Source organism: Salmo salar, chromosome ssa06 (assembly GCF_905237065.1).
Source record: "Salmo salar chromosome ssa06, Ssal_v3.1, whole genome shotgun sequence".
NCBI lineage: Eukaryota > Metazoa > Chordata > Actinopteri > Salmoniformes > Salmonidae > Salmo > Salmo salar.
In genome coordinates, this window is record NC_059447.1 from 95,854,417 (window position 1) to 95,868,289 (window position 13,873).

Consider the following 13,873-nt stretch of genomic DNA (forward strand, 5'->3'; position numbering starts at 1 on the left):
ACTGATGCTGAGATCAAATCTAATCACATTTTATTGGTCACAGACACATGTTTATCAGATGTTACTGCTGGTGTAGCGAAACGCTAATTAAACCAGACTGATGGGTAATGATACAAGACTTTCTCTCTCTCTGTAGTGTATAGTCTGTAGGATATCATGGAATGGAATTTAAGATGGGCTGGCTTTCCATTTTTTGTCTTCCCAAATATTACATTTACGTTATTTAGCAGACGCTCTTATCCAGAGCGACTTACAAATTGGTGCATTCACCTTATGATATCCAGTGGAACAACCACTTTACAATAGTGCATCTAAATCTTTTAAGGGGGGGTTAGAAGGATTACTTTATCCTATGGCACGGATTTTGGATCCAGGCTAGTAGGAATTGCGGTCTAGAAGCCCGGCTGGCCACAATCCATGAATTCCATCCAGAGTGCACATATTGTAATACTGTAATATTTGTTCCCTTAAAATGTTAGTAGAAATGCCAACAAGGTTTTTCAGTCAATCACCACCACAAACTGACAGGCTTTTGTTGACAGACATTTTATTAGAAAACACTCCTGTACAGGCTGGGAGAGACAGACGGGGAAGGAGAGACAGACGACGAAGGTGAGAAGAGGCGTCGTCTCACCGCTGCTCTCTCTGGTCCCCCCTTCAGCCGCCACCTGTGAGGAGAGGCAATGAGTCAGATTGTGCGTCCCTTCATGGCACCCTATTGCTTACTTGGGCCCTGGTCAAAAGTGGTGCACTAAATAGGGAATAGGGTGCTATATGGGATGAAGCCACAGCCTTACCAATCCAAGTATTCAATATTCCAATGGTAACCCCCTGAATTCGCCCAGTGTCCAGACTGACGAATCAAGAAGCTTGAAATACCGCTTGTTTTTTTAAAAAGAACATCCAAATTCACAGCAGCCACGTCGTCACGTTGGACAACAGGGTAGTCAGCCAATCAGCTCCTTCGTTCTTCAACGACAGTCCATGCAGCTCTGTTTAATAAGCTAGCAAGTACGAGGACGAAAACGGCAGTATTTCAAGCTTCTTGATTCGTCAGTCTGGACACTGGGCGAATTCGGGGTACCATTGGAATATTGAATACTTGGGTCGAGGTACATGCTCGAGCCATATCCTGCTCTGAGCCGCCCTATTTGAGAACGGAGCTCCACCTCGAAGAGAACAAGATACGGTAGAGAGAGATCTCTGGCTACCTCACCTCTGTCCTCACCTCCGTCCTCTCCTCTATCCTCTGTCCTCTCTCCTCACCTCTATCCTCTCCTCTGTCCTCTATCCTCCTCTCCTCTGTCCTCTATCCTCTCTCCTCACCTCCTGTCCTCTCCTCTATCCTCTCTCCTCTCCTCACCTCTCCAGGCCAGTTCTTTCTACTCCAGTTTCTTGGGGTTGTTGACGGCCACGTAGTGATATAGAACCACCAGCAGGAACAGAGAAACACCCAACATGTTGGCGAAGATGGCCAGCTGCACGTCCGTCACCATCTGGAGGGGGGGCAGAAACATACATATCATTACCATTCTGGAGGGGGGGCAGAAACATACATATCATTACCATTACATCGTGAATAAACATACTATTACGCAAAGGACTTTTATTTTTGAACATTTCCCCCAATACCGCGACCCGGAAGTAATAGTTGTATTTTTGTTGTAGCTGTAGAGACGCTGATGTAGGGATGACCAGGGTTTGTTCTCTTGATAAGGGCGTGATTTGGACAATTTTCCTGTCCTGCTAAGCATTCAAAATGTAACGAATACTGTTGAGTGTCAGGAGGAAAATGTAGGAAGTTTAAAACTCCAGCAGGAAGTTTAAAACTCCAGCAGGAAGTGTAATAGATTGGTGCCGCGTTCAAAACAACTGAACTCGGAGCTCTAGAAAAAAAAAGGCCCGAAATCTCGATTTAGATCAGCGTTATAATCTTTCCCCCCCCCAGTCGGAGTAACAAGTTCCCCGTGGTTTTTATTAACACACTGAAGTCGGAGATTTCATTGTTCCCTATGCCCAGGTGGTTATAATACGACACTAGTTACTAACTACTCGCCATTCATTAGACTATTAGCTAGGTAGCTAACTAGCTAGCAAAACATGGATGGTTGGTCGACTGGTCATTAATAATGTCACATTATGAATAGTTGATAACATGATAAAGACTATTCTGACGTTAGTTAGTTATGCCTATAAAATGAGGATAGCCATTATTATGTTATTTCCATCAGTGGCCAACGTCGCACAGTACAACGCGACGATAAATCGGCGAGGAAGGAAATACAGCCTTTGATTAAAAAATAAATAAATAATAATAATAAATCATTCGACTACATTTCAGCAAAAATACCCAATGCATTCCTTACGTTATTTCTCGCTGATGTGTAATTTAGTTGGTTGCAGACTCAGTTTGCCTTTCCGATGTGTGATGCTGTCGCAGGTCTCCAGTCCTCTCGCTTCCGGTTAGAGGGCCACGTCACCGTAATGAGAGGGACACGTCACCGCAACGAGAGGGCGGCGCCATAGAAATATAACTCATAGATCGGCTCTGTCTGTACATAGATCGGCTCTGTCTGTACATAGATCGGCTCCGTCTGTACATAGATCGGCTCCGTCTGTACATAGATCGGCTCCGTCTGTACATAGATCGGCTCCGTCTGTACATAGATCGGCTCCGTCTGTACATAGATCGGCTCCGTCTGTACATAGATCGGCTCCGTCTGTACATAGATCGGCTCCGTCTGTACATAGATCGCTCCGTCTGTACATAGATCGGCTCCGTCTGTACATAGATCGGCTCTGTCTGTACATAGATCGGCTCCGTCTGTACATATTGTCACCTGGGGTGTATTCATTCCGCCGATTCTGTTGCTTCCGACAAGAAAGGTTTTGGCAACAGAATCGACTGAATGAATAGGCTACACGCCTGATTTATATGAATATTATTATGAATATTTCATTAGCAAATATTAATCTAGAATTAGAATATGATATTTGAATGTGAATCAATGATTTAGATTTTGATACAAGTTATTGGTCTTCCTCGCCAGAGGTAATGGTGGGTCCGGGCCAGTGGTGTTGTAAAAACGGCTAGCTCGTCTGAGTGGTGGGCTGTGAAGGCCCTCAACCACTAGGTCTTATTGCTGATGGTTAAGGTTCTGACTATAGGCTGTCCGGATAGGCAGGTGTGGCCATAAACAGAGTCTGATTGGCTCTTGGGTCAGCACCACACATTAGAACACACATCAAGATGGCGCCGCACCGTTTTGCTCCGACCCAACTTTGATATTTTTGTGATTATTTTGTTGTTTATTTTTACTCTGTTTTCACGAAATGTTTCCGCTGTTATTTCTGACATAAAAACTAATAAAATAGCTACATGGGCCGAGTTAACCTCGTATCTTTATTGACCTTTTTATTTCTCAATATTTACACTCTCTCTGCACACTCACAGGGCCTTAAACGCACGGTAGGTGGCGGGATGCACAATACATTGCTCAATCGCCAAATATACCATAGAAGAAGAAGGTAATGGTTCCATTCATTTTCTGTAGGGGATTTTAGAACTACTTCATATAAGGTCTGTGTCTTGTGAAGGCTTACCCTGACGTGATGTTTTGATAACTGAGTGATTCATATAAGGTCTGTGTTTTGTGAAGGCTTACCCTGACGTGATGTTTTGATAACTGAGTGATTCATATAAGGTCTGTGTTTTGTGAAGGCTTACCCTGACGTGATGTTTTGATAACTGAGTGATTCATATAAGGTCTGTGTTTTGTGAAGGCTTACCCTGACGTGATGTTTTGATAACTGAGTGATTCATATAAGGTCTGTGTTTTGTGAAGGCTTACCCTGACGTGATGTTTTGATAACTGAGTGATTCATATAAGGTCTGTGTCTTGTGAAGGCTTACCCTGACGTGATGTTTTGATAACTGAGTGATTCATATAAGGTCTGTGTTTTGTAAAGGCTTACCCTGACGTGATGTTTTGATAACTGAGTGATTCATATAAGGTCTGTGTTTTGTGAAGGCTTACCCTGACGTGATGTTTTGATAACTGAGTGATTCATATAAGGTCTGTGTTTTGTAAAGGCTTACCCTGACGTGATGTTTTGATAACTGAGTGATTCATATAAGGTCTGTGTTTTGTGAAGGCTTACCCTGACGTGATGTTTTGATAACTGAGTGATTCATATAAGGTCTGTGTTTTGTGAAGGCTTACCCTGACGTGATGTTTTGATAACTGAGTGATTCATATAAGGTCTGTGTTTTGTGAAGGCTTACCCTGACGTGATGTTTTGATAACTGAGTGATTCATATAAGGTCTGTGTTTTGTGAAGGCTTACCCTGACGTGATGTTTTGATAACTGAGTGATTCATATAATGTCTGTGTTTTGTGAAGGCTTACCCTGACGTGATGTTTTGATAACTGAGTGATTCATATAAGGTCTGTGTTTTGTAAAGGCTTACCCTGACGTGATGTTTTGATAACTGAGTGATTCATATAAGGTCTGTGTTTTGTGAAGGCTTACCCTGACGTGATGTTTTGATAACTGAGTGATTCATATAAGGTCTGTGTTTTGTGAAGGCTTACCCTGACGTGATGTTTTGATAACTGAGTGATTCATATAAGGTCTGTGTTTTGTGAAGGCTTACCCTGACGTGATGTTTTGATAACTGAGTGATTCATATAAGGTCTGTGTTTTGTGAAGGCTTACCCTGACGTGATGTTTTGATAACTGAGTGATTCATATAAGGTCTGTGTTTTGTGAAGGCTTACCCTGACGTGATGTTTTGATAACTGAGTGATTCATATAAGGTCTGTGTTTTGTGAAGGCTTACCCTGACGTGATGTTTTGATAACTGAGTGATTCATATAAGGTCTGTGTCTTGTGAAGGCTTACCCTGACGTGATGTTTTGATAACTGAGTGATTCATATAAGGTCTGTGTTTTGTAAAGGCTTACCCTGACGTGATGTTTTGATAACTGAGTGATTCATATAAGGTCTGTGTTTTGTGAAGGCTTACCCTGACGTGATGTTTTGATAACTGAGTGATTCATATAAGGTCTGTGTTTTGTAAAGGCTTACCCTGACGTGATGTTTTGATAACTGAGTGATTCATATAAGGTCTGTGTTTTGTGAAGGCTTACCCTGACGTGATGTTTTGATAACTGAGTGATTCATATAAGGTCTGTGTTTTGTGAAGGCTTACCCTGACGTGATGTTTTGATAACTGAGTGATTCATATAAGGTCTGTGTTTTGTGAAGGCTTACCCTGACGTGATGTTTTGATAACTGAGTGATTCATATAAGGTCTGTGTTTTGTGAAGGCTTACCCTGACGTGATGTTTTGATAACTGAGTGATTCATATAATGTCTGTGTTTTGTGAAGGCTTACCCTGACGTGATGTTTTGATAACTGAGTGATTCATATAAGGTCTGTGTTTTGTAAAGGCTTACCCTGACGTGATGTTTTGATAACTGAGTGATTCATATAAGGTCTGTGTTTTGTGAAGGCTTACCCTGACGTGATGTTTTGATAACTGAGTGATTCATATAAGGTCTGTGTTTTGTGAAGGCTTACCCTGACGTGATGTTTTGATAACTGAGTGATTCATATAAGGTCTGTGTTTTGTGAAGGCTTACCCTGACGTGATGTTTTGATAACTGAGTGATTCATATAAGGTCTGTGTTTTGTGAAGGCTTACCCTGACGTGATGTTTTGATAACTGAGTGATTCATATAAGGTCTGTGTTTTGTAAAGGCTTACCCTGACGTGATGTTTTGATAACTGAGTGATTCATATAAGGTCTGTGTTTTGTGAAGGCTTACCCTGACGTGATGTTTTGATAACTGAGTGATTCATATAAGGTCTGTGTTTTGTGAAGGCTTACCCTGACGTGATGTTTTGATAACTGAGTGATTCATATAAGGTCTGTGTTTTGTGAAGGCTTACCCTGACGTGATGTTTTGATAACTGAGTGATTCATATAAGGTCTGTGTTTTGTGAAGGCTTACCCTGACGTGATGTTTTGATAACTGAGTGATTCATATAAGTTCTGTGTTTTGTAAAGGCTTACCCTGACGTGATGTTTTGATAACTGAGTGATTCATATAAGGTCTGTGTTTTGTGAAGGCTTACCCTGACGTGATGTTTTGATAACTGAGTGATTCATATAAGGTCTGTGTGTTGTGAAGGCTTACCCTGACGTGATGTTTTGATAACTGAGTGATTCATATAAGGTCTGTGTTTTGTGAAGGCTTACCCTGACGTGATGTTTTGATAACTGAGTGATTCATATAAGGTCTGTGTTTTGTGAAGGCTTACCCTGACGTGATGTTTTGATAACTGAGTGATTCATATAAGGTCTGTGTTTTGTGAAGGCTTACCCTGACGTGATGTTTTGATAACTGAGTGATTCATATAAGGTCTGTGTTTTGTAAAGGCTTACCCTGACGTGATGTTTTGATAACTGAGTGATTCATATAAGGTCTGTGTTTTGTGAAGGCTTACCCTGACGTGATGTTTTGATAACTGAGTGATTCATATAAGGTCTGTGTTTTGTGAAGGCTTACCCTGACGTGATGTTTTGATAACTGAGTGATTCATATAAGGTCTGTGTGTTGTGAAGGCTTACCCTGACGTGATGTTTTGATAACTGAGTGATTCATATAAGGTCTGTGTTTTGTAAAGGCTTACCCTGACGTGATGTTTTGATAACTGAGTGATTCATATAAGGTCTGTGTTTTGTGAAGGCTTACCCTGACGTGATGTTTTGATAACTGAGTGATTCATATAAGGTCTGTGTTTTGTGAAGGCTTACCCTGACGTGATGTTTTGATAACTGAGTGATTCATATAAGGTCTGTGTTTTGTGAAGGCTTACCCTGACGTGATGTTTTGATAACTGAGTGATTCATATAAGGTCTGTGTTTTGTGAAGGCTTACCCTGACGTGATGTTTTGATAACTGAGTGATTCATATAAGGTCTGTGTTTTGTAAAGGCTTACCCTGACGTGATGTTTTGATAACTGAGTGATTCATATAAGGTCTGTGTTTTGTGAAGGCTTACCCTGACTTGATGTTTTGATAACTGAGTGATTCATATAAGGTCTGTGTTTTGTGAAGGCTTACCCTGACGTGATGTTTTGATAACTGAGTGATTCATATAAGGTCTGTGTTTTGTAAAGGCTTACCCTGACGTGATGTTTTGATAACTGAGTGATTCATATAAGGTCTGTGTTTTGTGAAGGCTTACCCTGACGTGATGTTTTGATAACTGAGTGATTCATATAAGGTCTGTGTTTTGTGAAGGCTTACCCTGACGTGATGTTTTGATAACTGAGTGATTCATATAAGGTCTGTGTTTTGTAAAGGCTTACCCTGACGTGATGTTTTGATAACTGAGTGATTCATATAAGGTCTGTGTTTTGTAAAGGCTTACCCTGACGTGATGTTTTGATAACTGAGTGATTCATATAAGGTCTGTGTTTTGTGAAGGCTTACCCTGACGTGATGTTTTGATAACTGAGTGATTCATATAAGGTCTGTGTTTTGTGAAGGCTTACCCTGACGTGATGTTTTGATAACTGAGCATATCTCTCCCGGACAAGGTAACGTTTGTCAATATATTCACCTGTAATTATCCCCTAAAAATGAAATGCAAATTAGCTTCTAATGTGGCTATCATACAGAACTACACATCCTGTCGCAAGCTTTGACGTATGTACCAAACTAGCCTGACACAGCAGTGACAATTAGTCTTTACAAACATTGCATGCTACAGATTTAGGACCTGAATTTTACCCGGGCTAGTAGAAATCGTGATCTGCTGGCCAGTTCCTAAAATCCTTATGTTCCATCGCCGCATGTCAGTCCCTTTCAGATGATCCCCTTATCACTGTTGGTCTTCCTCAGTGACCTCACGGCTGAGGGTTTTAACTTTCCTCTTGAGAATTAGAATCAGAAGTATATCAAATCAAAATCAAATCAAATGTATTTATAAAGCCCTTCTTACATCAGCTGATGTCTCAAAGTGCTTATACAGAAACCCAGCCTAAAACCCCCAAACAGCAAGCAATGAAGGTGTAGAAGCACGGTGGCTAGGAAAAACTCCCTAGAAAGGCCAGAACCTAGGAAGAAACCTAGAGAGGAACCAGGCTATGAGGGGTGGCCAGTCCTCTTCTGGCTGTACTGGGTAGAGAGGAACCAGGCTATGAGGGGTGACCAGTCCTCTTCTGGCTGTACTGGGTAGAGAGGAACCAGGCTATGAGGGGTGGCCAGTCCTCTTCTGTCTGTGCCGGAATAGTAGTATAGTAGTATAGCTCATCGCAGTACTTCACCTCTTTGGACTCTTAAGGTATTGATGGTATTCAGCTCTTATGGTATTTCGATATAGATGTTACCATTTTAATAATCAACTTTAGCTAGCTAATAAAAACATTTTTTTTGTTGGTATTTTCAGATGGGCGGACCGGACACCCAGTGACAACACTCAGGTCTGTAGATGCCATTTCCTGTTGGGAAGGATAAATGGTCCTGTATTTGCCAGAAGAGGAAGCTGGTGCACACCTGTATTACTGTAACACACCTGATACACACCTGTATTACTGTAACACACCTGGTGAACACCTGTAATATTGTAGCACACCTGTATTACTGTAACACACCTGGTACACACCTGTATTACTGTAACACACCTGGTACACACCTGTATTACTGTAACACACCTGGTACACACCTGTGTTAATGTAACACACCTCACCTGGTAAACACCTGTATTACTGTAACACACCTGGTGAACACCTGTAATATTGTAGCACACCTGTATTACTGTAACACACCTGATACACACCTGTATTACTGTAACACACCTGATACACACCTGTATTACTGTAACACACCTGATACACACCTGTATTACTGTAACACACCTGATACACACCTGTATTACTGTAACACACCAGGTGAACACCTGTAATATTGTAGCACACCTGTATTACTGTAACACACCTGGTGAACACCTGGTATATTGTAGCACACCTGATACACACCTGTATTACTGTAACACACCTGGTAAACACCTGTAATATTGTAGCACACCTGATACACACCTGTATTACTGTAACACACCTGGTGAACACCTGTAATATTGTAGCACACCTGGTATATACCTGTATTACTGTAACACACCTGGTACACACACACCTGTATTACTCTAACACACCTGGTATATACCTGTATTACTGTAACACACCTGGTGCACACCTGTATTAGTAATAGTGATGTAAACAAATTTGTGCAATCTTATTTCAGCTCATGAAACATGGGATCAATACTTTTCATGTTTGCGTTTCTATTTTTGTTCTGTATAATTTCATCCGTACGAAAACATTGGTTGCTCGTCAGGCTGGCTAAGATCTTCTCACATAGATGGTCAACTGAAGCCACAAACTCTACAGCTGGAAGCAAACACTCCATTTTCATCTGATTTCATATTGACATTTAATTGGATATTTTTTAAACATTTATTTTACCTTTATTTTACCAGGAAACACCCATTGTGGTTAAAAACCTATTTTTGCGAGACCGACTTGGCAAGAAGGCAAAACAGGGAAATAGTAGAGTGTAAATCTAATTTGACAGAAAAATACTAAATACACACAAAATACTAAATACACACAAAATACTAAATAAACACAAAATACTAAATACACACAAAATACTAAATACACACAAAATACTAAATACACACAAAATACTAAATACACACAAAATACTAAATACACACAAAATACTAAATACACACAAAATACTAAATATACACAAAATACTAAATATACACAAAAGACAAAGTGTCACAAGTTACAGATACAAGTGAAGATTAGAAACAACTGGTCCCGTGTAGCTCAGTTGGTAGAGCATGGTGTTTGCAACGCCAGGGTTGTGGGTTTGATTCCCACGGGGGCCAATATGGAAAAAATAAATGTATGAAATGTATGCATTCACTACTGTGAGTCGCTCTGGATAAGAGTGTCTGCTAAAATGACTCAAATGTAAACTGCAGCTAGTTTACAAACGATGTTGTCGATCAGAGTCTTAAAAACAGACACTAACTTTAAACTCTTTTGAAGCATGTTCCAGCATGAAGGGGCATTATGGGAAAAATATTCTTTCCCATCTCAGTTCTAAGCCTTGAGGAACAGACAAGGACAGCAGCGACTCTGAACGAAGACTGTATTGAGTGACTGATCTGGTCAGTAAGGAACAGAGATATAAAGGGAGTTGTCCCATCAATGCTTTGTACACATACAAGTGTACCCGTGCTTTAGCCTCCTGGTGGAGAGAGAGGTCCACTGCACCATAACATACAGGTCACAGTGATGGGTGAGTGATCGAGCGTTGGTGATGAATCATAAAGCACCGTGATATAGCTATCCGTGATAATATTGTTGTGTGATTTCACCTGGATCAGAAAAGTCGATGTCTCGTCTGTGCACAGCATTCTCTGTACAGGGGCGAGATCACATTTTAAAAGTGAAACCTTGTTTCCGAGGTCAGACAGGAAGACGGCAAAGTTTATATAAACCGTTCCTGTTGGAAATGAAATGCTAGGCTAGAAGCAGGAGGAAGTCATGTTCATACAGGCCTTGTTGCTTCTAACATTGGGAGCAGAGATAGAATGTTGCATGTGTGAATGTCCCTTAACCCAAGGCTTTGGAATACAAGGTGGAATCCTTAGCCCAGGGCTTTGGAATACAAGGTGGAATCCTTAGCCCAGGGCTTTGGAATACAAGGTGGAATCCTTAGCCCAGGGCTTTGGGATACAAGGTGGAATCCTTAGCCCAGGATTAACAAATGCTTGTGTGAACACAGGACCAGTCTTAGCCTGGGGATAAACTAGGCCTGTTGCTAGGCCCACGTAAACCGCACAATACCAAGTGTAGAGAGCAAATGGTAAGTTTAAAGGGTTAGGGTTTAACCCTAACCTTAAAGCCTTAAACCTGAACATTAATCCTAACCTTAAAGCCTTAAACCCGAATATTAATCCTAACCTTAAAGCCTTAAACCCGAACATTAATCCTAACCTTAAAGCCTTAAACCCGAACATTAATCCTAACCTTAAAGCCTTAAACCCGAACATTAATCCTAACCTTAAAGCCTTAAACCCAAACATTAATCCTAACCTTAAAGCCTTAAACCCGACCATTAATCCTAACCTTAAAGCCTTAAACCTGAACATGAATCCTAACCTTAAAGCCTTAACCCGAACATTAATCCTAACCTTAAAGCCTTAACCCATACATTAATCCTAACCTTAAAGCCTTAAACCCGAACATTAATCCTAACCTTAAAGCCTTAAACCCGAACATTAATCCTAACCTTAAAGCCTTAAACCCGACCATTAATCCTAACCTTAAAGCCTTAAACCCGAACATGAATCCTAACCTTAAAGCCTTTAACCCGAACCTTAATTCCATTTTAGCTCCTGTGTTGTTCTCTTTTTGTATTAATGATTTGGGAAATGGGTTGCAACCAGCGAAGTTACATCTAGAGTATATGCAGATGTTCCAGTCATATATTCATATATGCAGATGATAAAGTTATATATTCATGTATGCAGATGATACAGTTATATATTCATGTATGCAGATTTTACAGTTATATATTAATGTATGCAGATGATACAGTTATATATTCATATATGCAGATGATACAGTTATATATTCATGTGCTCCTTCTCTGGTTCAGACTAGAGGTCGACCGATTATGATTTTTCAATGCCGATACCGATTATTGGAGGGCCAAAAAAGGTGATACCGATTAATCGGCCGATTTTTTAATTTTATTTATTTGTAATAATGACAATTACAACAATACTGAATGAACACTTATTTTAACTTAATATAATACATCAATAAAATCAATTTAGCCTCAAATAAATAATGAAACATGTTCAATGTGGTTTAAATAATGCAAAAACAAAGTGTTGGAGAAGAACGTAAAAGTGCAATATGTGCCATGTAAGAAAGCTAACGTTTAAGTTCCTTGCTCAGAACATGAGAACATATGAAAGCTGGTGGTTCCTTTTAACATGAGTCTCCAATATTCCCAGGTAAGAAGTTTTAGGTTGTAGTTATTATAGAAATTATAGGACTATTTCTCTCTATACAATTTGCGTTTCATATACCTTTGACTATTGGATGTTCTTATAGGCACTTTAGTATTGCCAGTGAAACAGTATAGCTTCCGTCCCTCTCCTCGCTCCTACCTGGGCTCGAACCAGGAACACATCGACAACAGCCACCCTCGAAGCAGCGTTACCCATGCAGAGCAAGGGGAACAACCACTCCAAGTCTCAGAGCGAGTGACGTTTGAAACGCTATTAGCGCACACCCGGCTAACTAGCTAGCCATTTCACATCGGTTACACCAGCCTAATCTTGGGAGTTGACAGGCTTGAAGTCATAAACAGCGCAATGCATTGCGAAGGGCTGCTGGCAAACGCATGAAAGTGCTGTTTGAATGAACGCTTACGAGCCTGCTGCTGCCTACCACCGCTCAGTCAGACTGCTCTATTAAATCATAGACTTAATTCTAACATAATAACACACAGAAACACGAGCCTTAGGTCATTAATATGGTTGAATTTATTCTTTCAGTGAAATACGGAACCGTTCCGTATTTTATCTAACGGGTGGCATCCATAAGTCTAAATATGTCTGTTACATTGCACAACCTTCAATGTTATGTCATAATTACGTAAAATTCTGGCAAATTAGTTCGTAACGAGCCAGACGGCCCAAACTGCTGCATATACCCTGACTCTGTTTGCAAGAGAAGTGACACATTTCCCTAGTTAAAAGAAATTCATGTTAGCAGGCAATATTAACTAAATATGCAGGTTTAAAAATATATACTTGTGTATTGATTTTAAGAAAGGCATTGATGTTTATGGTTGGAGCAACGTGTACCTAAGCGATTATATGCAACGCAGGACAGGCTAGATAAACTAGTAATATCATCAACCATGTGTAGTTAACTAGTGATTATGATTGATTGATTGTTTTTTATAAGATAAGTTTAATGCTAGCTAGCAACTTACCTTGGCTTCTTACTGCATTCGCGTAACAGGCAGGCTCCTCGTGGAGTGCAATGTAAAGCAGGTGGTTAGAGCGTTGGACTAGTTAACCGTAAGGTTGCAAGATTGAATCCCCGAGCTGACAAGGTAAAAATCTGTCGTTCTGCCCCTGAACAACATTTACATTTACATTTAAGTCATTTAGCAGACGCTCTTATCCAGAGCGACTTACAGATTGGTGCATTCACCTTATAATATCCAGTGGAACAACCACTTTACAATAGTGCATCTAAATCTTTTATGGGGGGGGGGTTAGAAGGATTACTTTATCCTATCCCAGGTATTCCTTGAAGAGGTGGGGTTTCAGGTGTCTCCGGAAGGTGGTGATTGACTCCGCTGTCCTGGCGTCGTGAGGGAGCTTGTTCCACCATTGGGGTGCCAGAGCAGCGAACAGTTTTGACTGGGCTGAGCGGGAACTGTGCTTCCTCAGAGGTAGGGAGGCGAGCAGGCCAGAGGTGGATGAACGGAGTGCCCTTGTTTGGGTGTAGGGCCTGATCAGAGCCTGAAGGTACGGAGGTGCCGTTCCCCTCACAGCTCCGTAGGCAAGCACCATGGTCTTGTAGCGGATGCGAGCTTTGACTGGAAGCCAGTGGAGAGAGCGGAGGAGCGGGGTGACGTGAGAGAACTTGGGAAGGTTGAACACCAGACGGGCTGCGGCGTTCTGGATGAGTTGTAGGGGTTTAATGGCACAGGCAGGGAGCCCAGCCAACAGCGAGTTGCAATAATCCAG

At 41.0% G+C, this 13,873-nt stretch overlaps 1 protein-coding gene across 1 annotated transcript; it reads right to left on the reverse strand.

Annotated features, from left to right (window-relative positions):
* Window positions 1-530: 530 nt before the first annotated feature.
* ost4 (oligosaccharyltransferase complex subunit 4 (non-catalytic)) lies at window positions 531-2,486 on the reverse strand. The gene is made up of 3 exons (XM_045721258.1): window positions 2,367-2,486; window positions 1,364-1,496; window positions 531-668 (listed from the first exon to the last, which is right to left on the reverse strand). The coding sequence occupies exon 2, from the start codon at window positions 1,494-1,496 to the stop codon at window positions 1,383-1,385; it is 114 nt and encodes a 37-aa protein (XP_045577214.1). The 5' UTR covers window positions 2,367-2,486; the 3' UTR covers window positions 531-668; window positions 1,364-1,382.
* Window positions 2,487-13,873: the final 11,387 nt, after the last annotated feature.

What these genes read in the sequence shown, in the direction of transcription:
- ost4 (XM_045721258.1), bottom strand. Translation starts at nt 1,496, where the DNA reads ATGGTGACGGACGTGCAGCTGGCCATCTTCGCCAACATGTTGGGTGTT.